Source organism: Dasypus novemcinctus, chromosome 18, assembly GCF_030445035.2.
Source record: "Dasypus novemcinctus isolate mDasNov1 chromosome 18, mDasNov1.1.hap2, whole genome shotgun sequence".
NCBI lineage: Eukaryota > Metazoa > Chordata > Mammalia > Cingulata > Dasypodidae > Dasypus > Dasypus novemcinctus.
Window position 1 is genome coordinate 23,369,326 of NC_080690.1, and position 23,564 is coordinate 23,392,889.

A 23,564-nucleotide genomic window follows, 5' to 3' on the forward strand; every position below is an offset into this window, starting at 1 on the left:
TTCTGTGTTCCTACCGCTATCTATAGGAGGCCACTTAGTCTAGGAGGCAGTTGTTTATTCTTTCCCCCGCTCTACAATGGGACTTTGAACTCCCCCAAAATAGGGCCGTCAACTTACTCTTTAAATCTGTAGTGGGGGAGTACCTTGCTTTGTGGTACAAAGCAGGTCTTCAGCGTGTGCTTATTGCATGAAGAGATGGAAGAAATGGATGAACAATAATGATAATCATGATCAAAGTTATTTTTCATTCAGGATTTTTTTGTAAGCCTGGTCCTGTTTTTTCAAGATCTCATTTAAGGCTAAGGGAATTCTGCGGGCGGGACTCATTTATACCCAATTCACAGATGAGTGAACAAGATTTGAGAGGTAAAGAGCAAATCTCACAATCAGAATGTGGTTAAAATCCAAGTCTGCCAAATTCCAAAGCCTGAGTCCCCTCTCCCACTACTGCAAAGACAGAGGGAGAAACTAAGAAACAGGAGAGACTGGTTCATCACAGAGACTCGACAACGGGTCGCGGCCGCGTACGCCCGAGCGTCTAACTGACGCGTGCGCAGTGCAGTGGCGGCGTCTGCGGAGCGCGGCGCCCGCTGAAGGAGGCGCGCTCAGTGCGCTTGCGCGGGAGTGGAGGCGGTGGCGGCGCTGGCAAACGGTTGGTCTGTTCTCTGCGCGGTCGGCGCGACCATGGCGCAGCTGGGGAAGCTGCCCAAGGAGCAGAAGTACGACCGGCAGCTGAGGTGAGCCACGGCACAGCGAGCCGCGCGGGGGGCTGGCGGACAACCTTGCGTCCGGACCATGCCCAAGCACGCGGGCGGCGCGGTCGGGCCTCCCTCAGGCCTCCTGCCAGGCAGGGCCGTGTGGGGCGCGGGGATCCGGCGCTCGTCGGGGCTCGTCGGGGCTCCGGCCTGAGGCCCGGGGGCTTCCGCGAGGGCCGGGGATCCCTCTCCCCCGAGAGGCGCGCCCGCCCGCCACCCGCGCTGTGTGCGGTTCGAGGTGCACGGTTCCAGCGCCAGCCCTGTCTCCCGGGCGGCTGCCGGCCCCGCCTCACGTCGCTGAGCTCAGGCTCCCTAGTCTGCAGACTTGAGGGGATTGGAGGTACCCGACCCCCGCCGCCGAGAGCGGCATCGAGTGTTGGGTATTGTCCTAAGCCAGCACTGTCCAGTGGAAATACTTCGCTAATCCCGAATGCGAACCACATAGGTAATTGTACCTTTTCTAGGACACACGTTAAAAAAAACGAAACAGGTGAAATTAATTGTAAAAATATAATTTCTTTAACTCGGTATATCTGAAATATTATTTCAGCACATAATCAATGTGAAAATTGATTTGATATTTTACATTCTATTTTTTCCCCGTACTGTCTTAGAAATCCAGTGTGTATCTTACAATTACAGCATATCTCAGTTCGCACTAGCCCCATCTGTAAGTGCTCAGTAGCCACATGTGGCTGGCTGCTTTATGGACAGTGCAGGTCTAAGCCATCAGGCTGGTCCTTAACTACTTTGTCTCCCTTGCCTTTTCTTTCTACACACGCCTGTATTTATTGAGCATCTTCCGCATGCTGAGTCAGTGGAGAAATCAGATGCTTGGCCTCCCTTCTTGCTGGAGCCCCCAAACTGGAGAATGTCGCTCAGGACAGTAACTCCCACTTTGTGTTTACAGCCTAGCACTGTATTGGGGTCATTAGGCACTCAATTCTGACAACAGCTTTGAAGATAGATATGTTCTCTACAGATGGGGAAACTGAGTCTTGGAGAGGTTAGATAACTTGCCCAGAGTCCCACATGATTTTGATCCAGAATTTAAACTCAAAAGCTTCTGACTTTTTCTGGTACTCTGTCACATGGCTCTACTCCCAAGCTTGTGGGTAAATAGGCAAGGTGGAAGGGCCTTTTTAACCAACTGATATTCTCTTGTAAATTCTTGGAGTTACTTGTGTGTTTTTTCCCCACCCCCCTTGCGACTTTTTGCTTGCTGTCTGCTCTCTGTGTCTATTCCCTGTGCGCTCTTCTGTGCGGGCCAGGCAGCACTCCATGGTGCTTGCAGGTGAGCCTGCCTTCACAAGGAGACCCCGGGACGCGAACCCAGGGCCTCCCATATGGTAGATGGGAGCCCAACTGATTGAGCCGCAGCCATTTCTGTTACTTGTGTTTTGAATGCAGGTATAACCATATGTGACAGAGGTGCAAAGATATTCGAGGTTACTAAGCAACTGTAAAAGAGGAAGGTTTATGCTGAGTCCATTCCATTTAAGGACCAGACTTTACCTTTCATAGTGGGAACCAGTTGTTGGTTTTGAAATGTGAGAAGGAAATAGTCAGAAGTGAAGTTGTAAAGCCAGGCATCAGTCAACATACCCCTAGTTCTCCTTAGATAGGCAAGCAAGAGAGTAGAGAGGATTGATTTGTTTGGCCCCTTTCTTGAAACGTGTTACTTAGAGATGCACTGGTATTCTCTTGGGGTCACTCTCCAGCTATTCAAGTATCCATCAACCAAATATGTCAGGTGGCTTCTGTGTGCCCTGCCCTCATGGAAAACAAAGATGTTTCCAATTCATTTTCTTCTTTTGGGCTAGTCCTCCATTCATTCGACAGCTATTCATTGATCACTTACCCTGAGCAAGACACTGTACTAGTCATTGGGGTCCAGTGGTGAGTAGAGGGAGTGGCTCGAGCCCTTATGGAGCTTAAAAAGGGCATGAAAAGATGGATGTTCAGGAAATAAACTAAATGAGGCAGTTGCGAAGTGCGATAATGCTCTGGAGGACATACCAGCTGCACATTGAGGGGAAATCTGCTTTAGATCAGGTGACAGGAAAGGCGTATTGAAATCCTGTCTTTCTGGCTGCTAATACCTTTTTGGCTATGACAGTTCTCTAATGGTTTGGGTTCTCCTTGTACTTCCTATACTGAGAAGAAAAGATAAACTAGTTAGTACGGTTTCTGGGTGAAGGTAATCAGGTTGGCCCAGATACCATGATACATGTGTGATTATGTACCATGCCTTGTTAATTGATATGCTGGTGTGAATCAGTTTATGACATACATTTCTAATTCTTATTATATCTTTGTGTTTTTTTTTCCAAATTCCACTCAATTTATTCATTTTTTTAAAAGATACTACATTAAAAAAAAATATGAGGTCCCCGTTCGCCCCCACCACTCCCCCCACAGTAATACTCTCCCCCATCATCATGTCACATCCATTGCGTCTAGTGAGTACATCTCCAGACATTGCTGCACCCTATGTCCCGTGTTCCACACCATAGCCCACACTTTCCCACGTTCCATCCAGTGGGCTATGGGAGGACATACAACACCTGGCAATTAATTGTCCCTGGGGCACCACCCAGGACAACTCCAAGTCCTGAGAATGCCTCCACATCTCTTCTCTTCCTCCCATTCCCCGCACCTAGCAGCCACCATGGCCACTTTTTCCACATGAATGCCACATTTTCCCGATTATTAACCACAATAGTTCATGAATAGAATCTTTGTGTTTGTTAAGGTTTGTATTTATTAATCATGTGATTAGAATGTTCATAGGATGTTATATTTAAGCACTCCTGTAGAAGTAGATGTGAGGCTTTTCGGATCAAAGTAATTCAGTTTTCTTGGTAAAGTTTTTGCTCAGTTTTGCTGATGTCACAGTGATAAGCCCTGTATCAAGATTCTAAATGCAATGGATCCATGTAACTTAAGGAGAAATGAAACAGGAGAAACAAAATAGAGAACAACATAAGTTTCAAATCCAAAATATTTATTTAATGTTAATAAGTTATGAAGAATATCTACAGACATTCTGTTCTGTATGTTATCTGGTTTGAAAAGAGAGTAAAGGATAAGGAGCTGGTAGACCAAGTTCCTAATTCTGATTTGACCCTCCTCTAACATGCAAGGCATCATGTCTAAACCTATCTGAGTTCTTAGGTTTCTTGGCTATATAATCCCCACAATAACATCTGCTATTCCTTCTGCACATGTTTGCTCTGGTTATCACATCAGTTTCTCTATGCAAAAACACTTAAAAAACAAAAACAAAAGAAAGATCACCATTCAAATAAGAAATGTGTATTTTTGTGGAAGTTTTAAAAATCTTGAATTCATGTCTTGTTTTGTAGGTTGTGGGGTGATCATGGGCAAGAGGCTTTAGAATCTGCTCATGTTTGCCTAATCAATGCAACAGCCACAGGAACTGAAATTCTTAAAAACTTGGTACTACCAGGTAATATATGGTGGTGGTTATATAAATTTACTTTATGGTTTTGATAGAATGATATCTTGGCTGACTCTATTTTGTCTTCTAGGTATTGGTTCATTTACAATTATTGATGGAAATCAGGTCAGTGGAGAAGATGCTGGAAACAAGTATGTTCTATTTTTTTCAAATATGTTAGGGAAGGCAGTCTGCTGGCACGGGAGGGCGGGGCCTGAATTCTAGCTACATTCCTCCAGCTCGGTGGCTTGAATTTCAGGTGGAAATAATTCCTATGTTAGTGTTATAGTGAGAATGAAAAGAACTAATATAGGTAAAGTGCTAACATGATGTTTGGCAAATAAAATGTCAGAAAAGGTATAGATCATTACTATCTTTAGAATTATTAATACAGAAGAGTAGTCATTATCCTTTTATTTGTGAAATCTGGACACTTTGTGAAATCTGAATCCTTGCATGGATTCCTAGATGTTAATACATGATTAAAAATCATTGTATTTCTGTATTACGTGAATAATGAAAACGATACTTTTTATTTGTGGTCTCTTAAGCTTAGTCTAGGTATATCTTTCTCTGCACTATACTGTCTCCATAAAAGTGCTGTTTTAAAGATGGGCTGCATATTCTTTAAGGATGATCATATTTAGACTTTCAAGGCATTTCCAAATTTGATTCTCAAATGCCCCTTTTCAGGGACTTGGATTCTGGGATTTCTCATTAAATTAAAAAAAAAATTAGTTTATTGAAATATATAACCCACACACAAACATACATAAACAATAAGTGTATAGTAATAGTTGTGAACTTACAAAACAAACATATATAACATTATACAGGACTCTTTTATAACTCACCCTACCACTAACACCTTACGTTGTTGTTAAGCCTTTTTAACTAATGATTAAAGAGCATTGTCAAAATATTACTACTAACCAAAGTATTTTCCCCCAACCCCTCCTATTATTATTATTTTTATATCATTTATAAATTAAGTGTATAGTAAAAGTTGTGAATGTACAAAGAATACATACATAGCATCCTACAGGAGTCCCATACATCAACCCTCCACCAACACCTTGCATTGTCTTGAGATGTTTGTTACAAATTATGAAAGAATATTGTCAAAATCTTACTACTAAACGTAGTCCTTATCTTACATGGGTGTGTTTTTTCCCCAACCCACCCTATTATTTGTTTTTTAAATATATTTTTTATGACATAAGTTATAAACTTATAAAACAATAATGCACATGTGCAGAATTCCCAAACAACACCCCTCTGTCAACACACCACACTGTGGTGGAACATTTATTACAGATAAGATAATATCATCTGATTGTTACCATGTCCATAGTGTATATTTGGCTCACATTTTCCATACTGCCCCATTATCTATACAGTACATCTTTGGCATGGATGCAAGAATATTAATTATTACTGCTAAATACAGCCCATAGGTCATTCCAGTTTAATTTTCCCATGTGTTCCCAACACCCTGCAGTAGTGATATACATTTGCTCTGGCTCACAAAGGGCACTCTTGCGTCTGTACCATCAATCACAATTCTCACCCACCTCTTGGTTTACTGTGCTATGCAGTTCCTAAATTATTCTCTAGCATTCTGTCAATTGGCATTTACATCCGTAGACTACCATTTTCAGCCACATCCCCATTTATAAACTAGCTGTTACCCATTATTTGTTACCATCCTTTCTATACATTTTCACACTTTTACAGTAAAACTAATTAAAACTTTTACATACATTAAATATCATTAGTCTGTCTCAGTCCTTCTCTTATCTCTTTTAATAATCCACCACCTACCACCAGGTCTTGAAGATATTTTCCTTACAGTTTCTTCTAGAAGTTTTATGGTTCTTGCTTTTATTTTTAGGTTTTTGATCCATTTTTAGTTAATTTTTGGATAAGGTGTGAGATAGAGGTCCTCTTTCCTTTTTTTGGCTACGGATATCCAGTTCTTTCAGCACCATTTTGCTGAATGGACTGTTCTGTCCTAGCTGTGTGGGTTTAACAGGCTAGTCAAAAATCACTTGACCATACATGTGATGATCTGTGTCTGAGCCATCAGTTTGGTTCCATTGGTCTATGTGTCTGTCTTTATGCCAGTACCATGCTGTTTTTACCACTATAGCTTGGCAGTGTGATGGTAAAGTCCGGAGGTGAAGGTTCGCTTTTCCTTTTATGATGTCTGGCTATTCAGGGCTGCTTACACTTCCAAATAAATTTGGTAACTGTGTTTTCAATTTTTTTTTTTTAAATGCTGGTGGAATTTTTATCAGGGTTGCATTGAATCTGTATATCAATTTGAGTAGAATTGACATCTTAATGATATTTAGTCTTCCAATCAGTGAGCATGGAATGTTATTCCAGTTATTTAGGACTTTTTTGATTTCTTTTAATATTGGGTTGTAGTTTGCTGAATACAGGTGCTTTACATTGTTGGTTAAGGTTATTCCTATTTGAGTTTTACCTGTCATATTTTATTTTCACCACTGTTTTAACACTTTTAGTTACTTTTATTAATATAATCTTCATTTCTAGACTCTCTTCCAGGCCTCTCTGTCCTGTCTTCTTTTCAGGCTCCAGCACACCCTTTAGTATTTCCTGAAAATCTGGTCTCTTGCTTAGAAATTCTCTCAGTTTCTGTTTATCTGTGAATATTCTAATCTTGCCCTCATTTTTGAAAGACAGTCTTGCTGGATATAAAATTCTTGGCTGGAACTTTTTCTCTTGTAGTATCTTAAGTATCTTATACCACTGTCTTCTTGCCCCCATGGTTTCTGGTGAGAAATCAGCATTTAATCTTATTGAGTATCCTTTATATGTAATGCGTTGCTTTTCTCTTGCTGTTCTCAGAATTCTCTCCTTGTCTTTGGCATTTGACATTTTGATTAGTATGTGTCTCGGAGTTGGTCTATTCAGATTTTTTTGGATGGGAGTACATTGTGCTTCTTGGACGTGGATATCTATGTCCTTTAATAGGGTTGGGAAATTTTCTAACATTTCTTTAAATATTCCTTCTACCCCTTTTCCCTTCTCTTCTCCTACTGGGACACCCATGACATGTATATTTGCACATCTCTTGCTGTTGTTTAGTTTTCTGAGACCTTGCTCAATTTATTCCATTCTTTTCTTCATTTATTCTTTTGTATGTTCATTTTCAGAGGCTATTTCTTCAAGCTTACCAATCCTTTCTTCTCAAATCTGCTATTATATGATTCCAGTGTTCTTTTAATTTCATTTATTGCACTTTTCATTCCCATAAGATCTGCTATTTTTCTATGCATGCTTTCAAATTCTTCTTTGTGTTCATCCATTGTCTTCCTAATATTCTTAATCTCTTTAGCCATTTTACTGAATTTATTAAGGAGATTTGTTTGAACATCTATGATTAGTTGTCTCAACTCCTTTATGTCGTCTGGAGGCTTATCTTGTTCCTTTAACTGGGCCATAGCTTGTTACTTGTAATTTAGGTGTGGCTTGTAATTTCTGGTTGGTGTCTTGGCATCTGACTTGCTAGAGTATTTATTCTGGGTGCAGTTTTTCTCTTTAGTTTAGGATGTCCTGCCCTTTCTCCCTTGCTGGTTGTGCATTAGGAGCCGAGGATGTAATTGGTACTATAAACTGTGAGGCTCAAGCTGCCCTCATTTTCCCAGGTACCGATGAAGCTTCTCCCAACTTTGTCCTTTCCCAGAGGTAGGGACAGAGTCAGAGTTGTATGGAATAAGCCAAGTCATGCTGACCTAGGCTGTAGTTGCCCAGAGAGACTGATGAAGCTTCATTCCCCTTTCTCCCCTGCCCGGGGTGGGATGGAGCTGCAGGTATGGGTAGCAATCTATGCAGTGCGGGTCCAAGGTGACTGCAGTTGCCCTGGTAGACTTCAGATTATTTGGTTTGTGGCAGCCAACGGTACCCAGTGTAACCTGGATAGGCTGGTGCAGAGCAAGCCAGCCTCTTCCCTGCCAGAAGTGGGACTGAAGCCTAGGCTAGGGCTGCAGGATGATCTGGGTGAAAGAAACATTTCCTACCGTCACTGTGATATTTCGTTAGCCAGGCTTCCCCTCAGGGTGAGGGTGGAGTAAAAATGGCAGCCACCAGCCTCTTTCCTTTCCAACTTGGACAGATTCACACCCCAGCTGTTCCTTGGGTTATTCCTTAGCTATCTGAATCTACCAATCAGTAGCTGAAATTGGCAGCCAACCGTCTCCTCCTCCCCTGTTTTTCGGAAATGGAACTTCCAATTCCAATCACAGAACAGCTCCCAGTTGGCTTGTGCCACCAGAGTAGGACAATTACCAGCCCCACAGCTTAGCTGGCAGTTTCCCATAGAGGCTGGCTCAGTTCTCCGCAGCTTCCTCCCTGTCAGAGGTGGCACTGGGGCTTATGCTAGACTTGTAATCTGATACCTGGATGGAAAGAAGCTGGTCCCCACCAGCACTGGGATTTTCAGTCTGCCCCGCTTCCCCTCATGCCAGGCAGGGACTTAAGATAACGGCTCCCAGCCTCTTTCTACTTGGACAGGCTCAAACTTTAGCTGTTCTCAGGATTATACTTTAGCCCACTGAATTTACTCATCAGTAACTGAACTTGGTGCCTAACCGTCTCTTCCTCCCCCATTTTTGGGAAGTGGAGCATTCATTTCCAGCCGCGGAACAGCTCTGGAGGCGTCTTGTGCCTCCAGTGGAGGATGGGCACTGGCCTGTGCGGCATGGAGCGCTCTACTCACAAGTCTTCTCTGCACATGGGCAGTCTCCTCCTTCAAGGATGTTACAGGATGCCCTTCTGGCCTCCTGAAGCCCCCAAACAGGTGCTTCAGCTAGCTCAGATAGCTCTGGGTGTTTACTAACTGCCCTGTAGCAGGAGCTGACTCTAGGAGCTCCTTACTCCCCCATCATCTTGCTGGTAGTCCTCCATTGAATTTTTTTTTTTTTTAAGATTTATTTTTATTTATTTTTCTTCCCGTATCGCTCCCCCCAAGTTGTCTACTGTGTCCATTCGCTCCGTCATCTTCTGTGTCCGCTGGCATTCTTGTCAGTGGCACCTGGAATCTGTGTCTTCTTTTGTTGCGTCATCTTGCTGTGTCAGCTCTCTGTGTGTGTGGTGCCATTCCTGGGCAGGCTGCACTTTTTTCACACTGGGCGGCTCTCCTTACGGGGCGTACTCCTTGTGCGTGGGGCTCCCCTATGCGGGGGACACCCCTGCATGGCATGGCACTCCTTGCGTGCATCAGCGCTGCGTGTGGGCCTGCTCATCACATGGGTCAGGAGGCCCTGGGTTTGAACCTTGGACTTCCCATGTGGTAGGCAGACACCCTATCCCTTGGGCCAAATCCGCTTTCCCTCTCATTGAATTTTTAAGTAAACAACAACGAGTAAATATAAGAAAAAATAGAAGTTGATTCTTATTGAGTTTTGAGTCTTTTGTTTGGGTGGTAGTAAATTTTTCTCCTACCCACAACGTGGCCCTTTTATTGGTATCAATAAAGGAATAGTCCTATTATCTTTACTTACTTAATCTCAGTGTATGGGTTGCTTAGTTGGTTGGTTAGAGCCAGATGTGATAAGCCTAAGGTTTGGCTTTTTAGGGTGCCAGTGAATTTGTGCCATAAATGGCATCTTGACTCTGATCCAAAACTTGAGACATGATGAAGATATATGGAGGAAAAGCCTGAATAAATCTGATATAGTTACTTGCAAAAGTTGTGGAACACTGGTTCTAGGTAATGTTAATAGCTGTTAAATGGGCAAATGGATTTCATGGTCAAATGAATTTGGGAAATGGGTAAATGAAGTTAAACATTTTTTGACTGTAAGACTTTAACATCATATATATTATGAATTTCCAAGAGGCAGATATATAGGTGTGATAGATATATAACATGATATTTCCCAAACTTTTTAAAACCAGGGAACCCATTTCTTTCAGAACATCTTGTGAAATTTGTATTCTGTGGTACCCCTTGGGAAAAATTGATTAATTAGCCTACCTTTGCTTATAAAAGTGTTCATACTTTTTACTTCCTTCAGGAGGGCTGTTATAATCTGTAGTAAAAATATAGTTTGTTTTATACTATGTATAAAATATACCTGGCATTACAATTACCTTTCCTTTATAGTCAAATAAGCCTTTAATTTTTTATTTTAATTCTGTTTATTTTAGTTTTTTTCTTCAAAGAAGCAGTATTGGCAAGGTAAAACAATTTGTTATAGATTATAGCTGCATGCAAGCATGTAATGATACCATTATGTTTTGATTGCTTGAGAAACTTTGGCTTTAAAAGAGTTTATTATAATGACCAAAAAAAAGAGTTTATTATTTCTTGGAGGAGAAATGTTGAATTTACTCATTTTTCTAATCTTGTAAGTCTTTATATAAATATTTGGTCATTTAAAAACTTATGTCTGTGCTTTTACACTACATACCTGTATTAAAGCTAGACCTTTAATAGTAATTTTCAGAGAAAGAAGTATTCTAACAAAGTTTTTAACAGAGTGAACCAGAATACCCTTTATTTTTATATTTCATATTAAAAATCTTACAGAACCATATTAGTCACTTAGTACAACAATATTCTAAACATAAAAGATAGTTTCTTTAATGATTGAGATCTATAAGTTAGGATTATAGATGTAGGAGTTAAAATGAATCTGAACTTGGGAAGCAAATGTGGCTCAAGCATTTGAGCTCCCACCGCCCACACAGGAGGGCCTGGGTTTGGTTCCTGGTGCTTCCTGAAAAAACAAAAACAAACAATAAGCAAAACAAATGAAAAAAGCCAACTCAGGGAAGCCAGTGTGGCTCAATGGTTGGGCACCGACTTTCCACATATGAGGTCCTGGGTTGAATCCCCGGTCCCTAAAAAAAAAAAAAATTCTGAACTTGATCCAGGATGTCTTTGCCTGCTTCCCAGGGTTTTCTGGTCATTTGCCTAGTCAGAAAAATAGAATGCAAATAATGTAGTCATTTAAGGACAAGTAATGCAGTTTTAACTTTGTTTTAAGTAATATTCTGGTTGAGTCCCAGTTTAAACACTGTAGAAAGCAGGATTGTCATACCTACTATGGAATTTCAGTAGTTTTACAATATGTTTGCTTGACCTTTAAGTCGGGGGTTACAGTGTAACTAATTTTTCTCTAATTCAAATCAAATGCTTTGTTTTTAAAAAGAACCGAGCTCAAGCTGCCATGGAATTCTTACAAGAATTAAATAACGATGTCTCTGGAAGTTTTGTGGAAGAGGTACATATGTATACACATTATTTCTGTGCTGAAATGTAAATTATTTAATAATTCAAAGCCCTTGGAATTGAGAATTTTTAGTCTTTATATCATTTATGTTTAGTTGTCAGTTGAATTACCTTAATTTTGGAGTCTAGTGTATTGCCTCATTTGTTCTAAAAAAGCTTTAACTGTTTCTGCCATGTTTAATATGAATGTGAAATTGTTGAATTTTTTTTCCCTTGTCCTATTTAGAGTCCAGAAAACCTTCTAGACAATGATCCTTCATTTTTCTGTAGGTTTACCACTGTGGTTGCAACGCAGCTCCCTGAAAGGTAAGTTTTTATGTTAATGTTTCTATTTTAAGCTTTTAATAGATTTACATTGTTTTCTTTTCCCTGCATTCTAAGATATAGTTTTAAAAATTCTTTTTTTTTTTAAGAGTTTTTTATTTATTTCTCTCCCCTCGCCCTCCCGCCCTGGTTGTCTGTTCTCTGTGTCTGTTTGCTGCGTCTTGTTCTTTGTCTGCTTCTGTTGCTGTCAGCGGCGCGGGAATCTGTTTCTTCTTGTTGCGTCAGCTCTCTGTGTGGGCGGCGCCATTCTTAGGCAGGCTGTACTTTCTTTCGCACTGGGCGGCTCTCCTTTCCGGGCGCACTCCTTGAGTGTGGGGCTCCCCTAAACGGGGGACACTCTGCGGCATGGTACTCCTTGTGCGCATCAGCACTGCGTGTGGGCCGGCTCCACACAGGTCAAGGAGGCCCGGGGTTTGAACTGCGGACCTCCCATGTGGTAGACGGATGCCCTAACCACTGGGCCAAGTCTGCGTCCCTAAAAATTCTTAAATGATATAGCAACCTTTATTTGGAAGTACTTATAAATTTTCCAGCATTGGAAAGACAGGTTAGAGAAAAATACTGAGATATGAAACTTTTTTGGTATATTTAAGCAGGTATATAGGGCACTGAGTAATTAGTGATGAAAAATAAGAGTTGATTATAGGAAACATTTGGGGACTGTGTAAAGGGTTTTAGAATTTTTTTTTTTCTTATTGTATAAATGCTAGAAAGTATCTTTCACTAACATTCTCCCTAACAAAAAAGATAGGTTATCATATCTCTCTAGTCCAAAAGGTAAACTTTGCCTGCACCTTTGTGATTTTCAGTACATCCTTCTCCTCCTTATGTATTAATAAATGCAGTAGATATATCTTTGTATTTATTATTTGAGTAAGAAAGTTGCTTTATTTTAAGGGATTTTCATGTTTGGCATATATCCAGTTGATCGTATTCTTATTTATTTTGTTTTTCTTTGCAGTACATTACTACGTTTAGCAGATGTCCTCTGGAATTCCCAAATCCCTCTTTTGATCTGTAGGACATATGGACTGGTTGGTTATATGAGGATCATTATAAAAGAACATCCAGGTAAGATTGTTGAGTATCTGGGGCTTGCAATTGGTTACTTTAGCTGTAGTTTTAGAAACTTGGTAATTTACAAAGTGAATTTTAATTTACAAAGTAAATTTTTGCAGCCCATTTCCAGTTGTAGCTTCAAAGTGGCAAGCAGACTCAAAAGCCACAATTAGGCTATAATATTTCCTTTACTTAGTATTGTAAAAAGATACAAAGCAGAACATTCAACAGGTACATGTTTACTAGGAGGTGTTTAGCAAGCGCCTAGTTTCTCTGGCTCCCTGACCCACACATGCGTGGCTGCCCTAGGCAAGAGCCAAGGTTTACGGGTCACCCTGACACATAGAAGTCATACCACCTTTTTTTTTTTTTTTTAAAGATTTATTTATTTATTTAATTTCCCCTCTTCCCCCGGTTGTCTGTTCTCTGTGTCTGTTTGCTGCGTCTTGTTTCTTTGTCCGCTTCTGTTGTCGTCAGCGGCACGGGAAGTGTGGGCGGCACCATTCCTGGGCAGGCTGCACTTTCTTTTGCGCTGGGCAGCTCTCCTTACGGGTGCACCCCATGTGCGTGAGGCTCCTCTACGCTGGGGACACCCCTGTGTGGCGCGGCACTCCTTGCGCGCATCAGCACTGCACATGGGCCAGCTCCACACAGGTCAAGGAGGCCCGGGGTTTGAACTGCGGACCTCCCATGTGGTAGACCGACGCCCTAACCACTGGGCCAAGTCCGTTTCCCCATAAAACCTTTTTGTCACCAGTCTTATTTCATTCTCATGAAGGCCTGAAGCCTGCATGCTGTTTCACATTTCCTCCAACTCTAGTTCAGGTATAGATCAGGTGTTGGTGCACAGCACCTAGGAAAACAGGGCTATGCAGACTGAAGTCATTTATAAGCAGGCCTGTATCATTTTGCATCTAAAGTCATAAAATTTACTTTCATTACTTAGCATTCTTTACTCAATGCAAGTGTTTTCATTTTGTGCCAACTATAGGCCAGACACTCCACTAGTGCAGTATATTAGTTAGCCAAAGGGGTGCTGATGCAAAATACCAGAAATTGGTTGGTTTATAAAGGGTATTTATTTGGGGTAGGAGCTTACAGATACCAGGCCATAAAGCATAAGTTACTTCCCTCACCAAAGTCTATTTTCACGTTTTGGAGCAAGATCGCTGCCGACGTCTACGAGGGTTCAGGCTTCCTGGGTTCCTCTGGGCTCAGCTCCTTTGTTTTCTCTGCAAGATCAGCTGTAGACTGTCAGGCAAACAGCTCTTTTTCTCTCCCTGGGACTCCAGCTTCAGCATCAGACTCCAACATCCAACTCCAACGTTAAAAGCCCTTAACTCTGTCCCTTGCCATGCCTTTTTTTCATGCCTTTTCTCAACACCCTACTGACACAATAGGTTTACTTAATTAAGTAAACCTATGAATCCAGTATAATCCAATATAATCTAATATGCCCAGAGGAAAAGATCAGTTTACAAACAATCCAATATTTCTTTTTGGAATTCACCAATAATATCAAACTGCTACATGCAGTAATAGCCATCTGCATTTGTAGCACCACTGAGGAGTAGTATCTGCACAGATGTTTAGGGAATGGCTTGTAGGATAAGCTTCTGGCAGGTAGTGGTAGGCCATTTAAGAATTTTAAGTGAAAGAGTGGCAGGGTAAAAGTTTTATTTTAAGTGGGTCACATTTAAAGTGGGGTGAGAATGAATGGATTTGAGGGGCAAAGATTGGAGGCACTGGTTGCTGTTAAGAGATTTCCAGGGAAACAGACTTGGCCCAGTGGTTAGGGCGTCCGTCTACCACATGGGAGGTCCGCGGTTCAAACCCCAGGCCTCCTTGACCCATGTGGAGCTGGCCCATGCGCAGTGCTGATGTGCGCAAGGAGTGCCGCCCCACGCAGGGGTGTCCCCCGCGTAGGGGAGCCCCACGCGCAAGGAGTGCGCCCCGTAAGGAGAGCCGCCCAGCGTGAAAGAAAGTGCAGCCCACCCAGGAATGGCGCCGCCCACACTTCCCATGACGCTGACGACAACAGAAGTGGACAAAGAAACAAGATGCAGCAAATAGAAACAGAAAACAGACAACCGGGGGAGGAGGGGAAATTAAATAAATAAATAAATCTTTAAAAAATAAGAGAGAGATTTCCAGTGGTCCAGGTGAGAGAGTGAGAGAAAGAGAGAGCCCCTATTTCAGGACAGATCTTATAGGGATAGGGGAAGAGCAAGTAGATCACAGTGAAGGTTAACATTGCTAGCTGTTTGCCTGCCCTTTTGTGGATTATTTCATTTAATCTTTACAAAACCCTTTAAGATAGGTATTATATGCTTTTTGTAGATGATGTTGAGGCACAGAGAGATGAGTTACTTACTGCCTAAGGTCACCCAGCTAGCAAATGACATAGTGACAGAACTGGGCCTAGCTTTAAACACTCACCGAAATGATATACTCTACTGTACTACCCCCTGTGGAGAACTGTGTATGAGATTAGATAAGGGTGTGTTAATGACACATGTTGGGGCCAAGGAAGCAAGAGGGCAAGGATGGCCATCACGTTTCTTGGGAGATGTAGATGGATAGTGATGCTGTCTATTGAATATCACAGGAGGAGGAAGGATAGGTTATTAGGTTTTTTGTGTTTTTTTTTTTTCTTTAAGATTTATTTTTTGTTTATTTATCTCCCCTTCCCCCCACCCCTTGTCCGTTCTCTGTGTCCATTCGCTGTGTGTTCTTCTGTGTCCGCTTGTGTATCCAGCGGCACCGGGAAACTGCATCTCTTTTTTGTTGCATCATCTTGCTACATCAGCTCTCCGTGTGTTTGACTCCATTTCTGGGCAGGCTGTGCTTTTTTTGTATGGGGCAGCTCTCCTTGCGGGGTGCACTCCTTGCACGTGCGGCTCCGCTACACGGGAGACACCCCTGTGTGGCGTGGCACTCCTTGCGTGCAGCAGCACTGCACGTGAGCCAGCTCACCACACAGGCCAGGAGGCCCTGGGTTTGAACCCTCTGGACCTCCTATGTGGTAGGTGGACGCTCTATCCAGTTGAGCCAAGTCTGCTTCCTGGTTATTAGGTATTATCTCTGCATACATTTTGATCTTTTCTAGTTATAATCATAAGGAGATTCTGCTCTAAAAGATTCTTGGTTTTATTTTTATTAAAATTATAGTCCACTTAAGATTTGTACATACTACTATATTGTAAAATTGTACCTCAGTAATATTGAAAAAAACCTGTACACCCTATGTCCATTTAAAAATGAGAGATTTCCTAAATTCCCATAATTTGGTGTATTGCCAGCAATATCACTGAAGAAGTGGGTTTATCTTTTGGTTATTATTATTATTTTTTACAGTAATAGAATCTCACCCAGATAATGCATTAGAGGATCTACGACTGGATAAGCCATTTCCTGAGCTAAGAGAACATTTTCAGTCTTATGATTTGGATCATATGGAAAAAAAGGTCAGCAGTATGTGTGAGACTTCCCATTTACAGATAGATTTAACACATTTTTTTAACCTAAACTTTTTTGAATTACGCAAAAGTGAGAAAATACTATAAACCTCTATATTCCTTTCATCCAGATTTTATGAAGGCATTTTACCTTCTTTGTTTCAAATAAATCTATTTTCTCCCCATATTTAAAAACTTTCTTATTGGAGAAAAGTACATAAAGTGAACCGACCTGTAATGACCTACCCAGGTCAAGAAATTGAATAGTAACTTAGAACATTCTTCATGCCCTTTCCTAGCCAAACCAACAAAATCTTTTAAAAATATTTTGAATTTGGGGTGGATCTTTGTTCAAATTAATTCCTCTTGAAATGTATTTTCAGTGTTTGAGAATTATCAAAGCAACTTTGCATATTTCATTATAGAAATGATATTTGTAACAATCATACTATCTATTTTAAGGAGTATGTGCTTTTTTTCCATATATTAATTAAAATGTAGATGTAATTTTTTCATCAGAAAACACAGAACGTCCTCTTAGACTAGGATTGAAATCTGAAATCGAGAGATTTTGGCTATATTTTTGGGTTGTGGTTTCCAAGACTGTTCTCTTGCTGGTAAAATAAGGATAATTATATGTCTGACATAGGATTAAATTGGACACTACATATAAAATAATGTATGAAGCAGTCTTTTTTATCGTTCTTGTTGAAGCAGTCTTGATTAACATAGTTTGTTTTCCTACTTTCATTACTTTGTAGTAGGATATTATCAATAATTACTGTTTAATTTGTTAAAAATGAGATGATGTAGTGAAGAATTAATATTAACTCATACTGACATTTTCTTTGTCTCTTGTTTTTAGGACCATAGTCACACTCCATGGATTGTGATTGTAGCTAAATATTTAGCACAGTGGTATAGTGAAGTATGTCTTTTTTTAAAAAAAGAATTTATATGTGACTGTATTTTCAATTTATTTATAAAGGATTTCATTGGAGCAAGTTGGGAGATTGTGATTTTTTTCCATGGGTTGTAGGGGAGGTGGCTGCTTTTAAATTTAAATCCAACTGCTCCTCTTTTGTTACTGATTGTTTTGTTAATGAAATTATTCAGTGGGGAACGAATGTGGAGAAATGACCTGCAGTTTGTGTTTTCTATCAAATTTCAGTGAGATGTATATTTGAAGATGAAAATGTGATGTGGATGGGAGAATGGGGGAAACTTTGGACTCTCAATTTTCATATTTTTGAGTTTTATAACTAGATTAAATTTTTTTACATCAATTTAGACAAATGGACGAATACCTAAAACATATAAAGAAAAAGAGGACTTCAGAGATTTGATTAGACAAGGTAATATGGGATGCAATTAAATGTTGTATAAAGTTTGAAAAGGGAAATACTTGAACCAAATGGTTCAGTTTCTTTAACACTTCTGTCAAATGATGCAGTCATGAGCTTTTATTTTACTTTTCCTTTGGGGAGGTTAAGGAGTCACTTTTTGTACAGTTTAAGAATGACTAATGATAAACTGTATTTCTTTTTTTTAATATAAATTTTTTTCATAGAGAAGTTGCAGGTTTACAGAAAAATCAGGCAGAAAATAGAGTTTCCATAAACTCCCCTCCCCCATTATTATTGCCTTGCTTTAGTGTGGTACCTTTGTTACAATTCATGAAAGGATATAATTACAGTTGTACTATTACCTATAGTCCATAGTTTACATTAGGGTTCATTGTGTGCTACAGTCCTACGGTGTCTTGTTTTTTTAAATTTTTATTCTAGTAAAATGGATACAACCTAAAATTTCTCCCTTTAACTGCATTCAAACATATAATTCAGTGCTGTTAATTATGTTGACAATGCTGTGCTTCCATTACCACCATCCATTACCAAAACTTTTCAATCCCAAATAGAAATTCTGTACCAATGAAGCCTTATACTCCCCATTCCCTACTGCCTGCCCACCCAGTCTCTTGGTAACTTGTATTCTAATTCCTGATTGTGAATTTGCTTATTCTAATTTTTTTATATCAGTGATACTACACAATATTTTTCCTTTTGTGTCTGGCTTATTTCACTCAACATGATGTCTTTGGGGTTCAGGCATATTGTAGAGTGTATCAGAACTTCATTAATAAATATTCCACTGTGTATCTATATCACATTTTGTTTATCCATTCATCAGTTGATGTACTCTTGGGTTGCTTCTGTCTTTTGGCAATTGTGAATAATGCCACTGTGAACATTGGTGTGCAGATTATCTGTTTGAGCCCCTGCTTTCAATTCTTTAGGGTATACTCAGTAGAAGTGGGATTGCCAGATCATATGGTAATTCTATACTTAACTTTCTGAGGAACCACCAAAATTTTTTCCATAGCGGCTACACTGTTTCACTTTCTCACCAACAATGTATGAGTGTTCCTATTGTTCCCCATTCTCTTCAACACTTATTTTCCATTTTTTAAACAATGGCCATTATAGTGGGTGTGAAATGGTATCTCACTGTTGCTTTAATTTGCATTTCTCTACTGGCTCTTGATGTTGAGCATATTTTCATATGCTTTTTGGCCATTTGTATATCTTCTTTGGAGAAATGTCTATAAAATCTTTTGCCCATTTTTTAATTGTGTTGTTTGTCTTTTTGTTGTTGAGTTAGCCATGTTTCTTCTTTTTTTTTTTAAAGATTTATTTTTTATTTCTCTCCCCTCCCCCCCCCCCAGTTGTCTGTTCTCTGTTCTTCTATGACCGCTTCTAATCAGCGGCATAGGGAATCTGTGTTTCTTTTTTTGTTGCGCCACCTTGTTGTGTCAGCTCTCCGTGTGTGCGGCGCCATTCTTGGGCAGGCTGCACTTTCTTTCGCGCTGGGCAGCTCTCTACAGGGTGCACTTCTTGCACGTGGGGCTCCCCTATGTGGGGGACACCCCTGTGTGGCATGGCACTCCTTGTGTTCATCAGCACTGTGCATGGGCCAACTCCACACGGGTCAAGGAGGCCCAGGGTTTGAACCGGGGACCTCCTATGTGGTAGGTGGACGCCCTATCCATTGGGCCAAGTCCATTTCCCCATATTTCTTCTTAAAGTTCAGTATCCTGATCTTAACCTTCAGAGCCTGACTAGCTCATTTCTGTAATGTTGAGAGGAGAGGAGTAAGAAGAAAAGGGCTATTGTTTGCTAACAAATTTCTGTTTTAATAGGAATTCTAAAGAATGAAAATGGGTCTCCAGAAGATGAAGAGAATTTTGAGGAAGCTATTAAAAATGTGAACACAGCACTAAATACAACTCAGGTATTAAAAGAGTTGCTGAAGTATTCATACGAGGAAGGTGTTTTCCAAAGTCTTCATGTGAAATAGTTGGCTGTGAAGAATTACTTTAACATTTCCTGATTATATAGTTAATTTGAAATAAATATCTTTAATACAAATTAAATCTTGATTAATAAAATTCTGTGTTGTCTCTTAAAATGTATATAATAGTGATACAATAATTTCATAAGTTAATTATTTGAAGTATCTTTCTTGTGAATGGTAATAGTTTGCAGGTAGGAAAACAAGGTGATATTTTCCTGGTCCAAAGTAGTGCTACCTAAAAAGTTAAATCTTTTACCATGCATTTGCTTTCAACGGTAACTATTTGAATATAATGGAAGATGTTCTGAATGACAGTGTACATTTAAAAAATTATTTGGAGGAAAGCTCAGTTTAGATGTCCTTTTTTTTATTGTTAAGTTTTTTCCACTAAGGTGTTTCCTTTTAAAATTTTTCTTGTGTGTATTTATTAGATGTAAGCTTTCAAAACAGTCATGCATAATGCATGCATAATCATGCATAATCATGCAGAATTCCCGTACATCATCTCTCCACCAATACCTTGCATTGTTGGAATATTGATACAGATTATGAAAGAATATCATCAGGCTATTCCCACTAACCATGGTCCATAGCTTATATTTGGTATATTTTTTCCATACACTTCCTAATATTAAAACTGTGTAATAGTATTGTCCATTTGTTGTAGTTCATGAGAGAACATTCTCATATTTGTACTGTTAACCACAGTCAGTCTTCTACCACATGGTTCACTCTGTTACATAGGCCAATGCCTTGTATGTTCTATTCAAGTATATACTAACTGGCTCTTATTTTATGACAGAGTTGTGCAGTCATTTGCCTCAATAAATTTTTTAACAGTTTCTTTAGTCCAAAAGGAAACTGAGGTTTTTGAGGCACTTTGGGATAAGAGACCTGGTAGTTTAAGTTAGAATTTTCTTAAAATTTAAAATAACAAAAATGCTGCTTTTCAAGATAGGAGAGTATCTAAATTGTCATTGCAAACCTTTAAGCTGTGTTGCTTAGTTGTTAAAAATGTGTGCTTTTGCAGGGGGCACAGGCAAATTTCTATATTTTGATTGGGATGGTAGTTAAAAGTGCATGTAAAGTTATCAGAATTTGTTCTGTTATACATTTAAGATACATCTCAGATTTGTCCAGTTATGCATTGCACTGACTATAAAATTTACCCCAATTACACAAACAAGGTTCTAGTGTTTGGAGGATAGTAAACTAAACTGATAAATGCACCAGGGAGTGATTACTGCTGTGAACGAAGAGCTGAATAAAGTGGTAGAAGGTGATGGGGAGTAGTCAGCCTGGGATCCAGAGGCAGTTTCAGATGGGGGCCAGGGAAAGGTTTAAGTAGCAGCTGAGTGAAGTAACATGCAGAGGTCTGGAGGAAAAGCTTTTCAAGCTGAGGAAATAAATGTGCAAAGGCTCTGAAATGGATCAGGCTTGGCATTTCTTCAGGGGTGAGTAATAAAGCATGTGATTGGAACAAAGTGAACAAGGGGGAAAGTGGTATGATGATTTGAGTTTGGGGAGGTAGACAAATGCCAGATCAAAACAAGTCTTTGTAGGCCACTGGAGCATTTGAGTAGGGTTTGGAGTAACTCAATTTATATTTTGTACAGATTATTCTGGCTGTTGTGAGAATAGGGGATCAGGAGTGGAAGCAGAGAGACTAGTTAAGAGGTTGTCAGTGCTAAATTTTTTTTCTCCACACGACCTTGTACATGCAAAGCAGGTGCTCAACCACTAAGTTACTGTAGTTTTAATTAATTTATGCTACTCTTGCTAGCAGTAAAAGAATTTAACGATCCAATTTTTGTTAGGTTTTTTGCCTCTCAGCAGTCACCAGTTAAGGTGTAAGGATTTCAGATTTGACAAGATGGAAAAATATCAAGAGCTAGAAATCTATCTTGGTATTAATGTTTGTAATTTTTGTTATATCTTCAAATGAAACTGTATAAAAAAGATTTACTTTGACCCCTTCTTGGCTCCATTTATGATGTAAGAGAGTAGGTTTGTCTTTAACAACAGTGGGCAGGAGGAGACTTTATTCCATTCTCTTACCCCATAGATCACCTGGTAATGATTCTAAATAAAGGTCTAAACAAATCAGAAGTTTGTATTTGATTGCAATTTGAAAATTCAAAGAACTTCTTTGAAGAAATTAGCATTGAAAATAAAGATGAGCAAATTCTTAGTAAATATTTCATGTTCTTTTACTAGATCCCAAGCAGTATTGAAGATATATTTAATGATGATCGCTGCATAAATATCACCAAACAGGTAACAAATAAACAAAAGTAAAAATAATTCTGCCTAAACCTTTGGGTTAAATTAAATGTTACGTAATGATGATTTTTTTTTTTTTTTTTTTAATTTCTCTCCTCCCCCAGTTGTCTGCTCTCTGTGTCCATTTGCTGTGTGTTCTTCTGTGTCTTGTATTCTTGTCAGCGGCACCGGGAATCTATGTCTCTTTTTGTTGCATCATCTTGCTGCGTCAGCTCTCCGTGTATGGCCCCACTCCTGGGCAGGCTGCACATTTTTCGCATGGGATGGCTCTCCTTATGGGGTGCACTCCTTGCACGTGGGGCTCCCCTACGCGGGGGACACCCCTGTATGGCACGGCACTCTTTGCGCGCATCAGCACTGTACATGGGCCAGCTTCACCACACGGTTCAGGAGGCCCTGGGTTTGAACCTTGGACCTCCCATGTGGTAGGCAGATGCTCTATTCATTGAGCCAAATCCACTTCCCTAATGATAATTTTTTTTCCCTTATTCTTTTAGACTCCATCATTTTGGATTTTAGCTCGTGCCTTAAAGGAATTTGTGGCCAAGGAAGGTCAAGGAAATTTACCTGTTCGAGGTACAATTCCAGATATGATTGCAGATTCAAGCAAATATATAAAACTGCAAAATGTGTAAGTCACTCTTTGCAAACTAGGTAACAGACAAAATTGTTAATGTTAGAAATAAAAATATTTTATTGGTGGGGGAAACTGTGTCAGTAAAAGGAGAACCCATTGTAACTTCATTGCATTAAAAATAAGCTAAAGGACTTAGGGAGCAGATTTTTTCTTTTATATTTCATAATAAAAATCTAACAGTTGAATAGTTACTCTGTGCTACAAACTGTTAGATGTACTAATTTAATATTCACAACAACCTTACTAAGAGAGAGCTATTATTGTCCCCATTTTACAGATGACAGCTGGTAAATGGTAGAGCCAGGATTTGAACTCGAGGAAATCCAGCTCCTAAGCCCATGTTCTTAGCCACCAGGCTATATTGCTTCTTATCTGTAACTTAAAACTTTAAAGTTCTTGGTTCTGATGAATTTTTTTTATCATTAATATTTTCATATTTAAAAAGTCTGTGACTATAGAAACCTGCTATCCATGTATCACCAACCTGAATCCAGATAGACTATTATAGGGATGGGCCTCAATGGATATTACCCTACTGTAATTTGGGCATGACGTTGATGAATCCAGACCTACTGGCTTGATCTCCCCCAGATAATGTCACACAGAGAAACTCTCTCTTCCCCAGACAGGTTGCACTCCTCTTCTCAGTCACTGTCTAACGAATCTTTTTTTTGTTGTCCTAGCCTAAGAGTTCTTCTACATAAAACTTGGGAAAGGTCAATTGAGTTAAGGGAGTGTGACCTCATAGGAGGTAGTCAGCTTAAGTACTGATCATTTTTAAAGGGTGAAAATGTAAATATGATGTAAAGAAAAGTTCCACTGAATTTGTAGATGGGTAGTTTTGAAATATTTGAAGAATAAAAGTCATGCTCTTCAGGAAGATGTTTTTTTTTTCAGGTCCTTTGTCTGAGGAGCATGGACCATGGGATCCCTTAAAGAGGGTGGTTTTTAAGTTGGGTGCTGT

General features: G+C 39.8%; 1 protein-coding gene across 2 annotated transcripts in view; it reads left to right on the forward strand.

Annotated features, from left to right (window-relative positions):
* Nucleotides 1–551: 551 nt before the first annotated feature.
* The window catches only part of NAE1 (NEDD8 activating enzyme E1 subunit 1), a 31,101-nt gene continuing 8,088 nt past the window's right edge, over nt 552–23,564 (forward strand). Inside the window, exons 1-13 of one of the 2 annotated variants that reach the window (XM_058279889.2) lie at nt 552–737; nt 4,124–4,227; nt 4,310–4,370; nt 10,399–10,429; nt 11,406–11,477; nt 11,712–11,791; nt 12,771–12,880; nt 16,226–16,335; nt 17,192–17,254; nt 17,618–17,681; nt 19,526–19,617; nt 21,898–21,957; nt 22,461–22,594. In XM_058279889.2, the coding sequence (XP_058135872.1) occupies nt 685–737; nt 4,124–4,227; nt 4,310–4,370; nt 10,399–10,429; nt 11,406–11,477; nt 11,712–11,791; nt 12,771–12,880; nt 16,226–16,335; nt 17,192–17,254; nt 17,618–17,681; nt 19,526–19,617; nt 21,898–21,957; nt 22,461–22,594 (1,034 nt within the window). In that variant the 5' untranslated portion in view covers nt 552–684. The remainder of the gene's footprint in view (nt 738–4,123; nt 4,228–4,309; nt 4,371–10,398; nt 10,430–11,405; nt 11,478–11,711; nt 11,792–12,770; nt 12,881–16,225; nt 16,336–17,191; nt 17,255–17,617; nt 17,682–19,525; nt 19,618–21,897; nt 21,958–22,460; nt 22,595–23,564) is intronic. The other variant, XM_058279890.2, reaches the window with a different exon arrangement.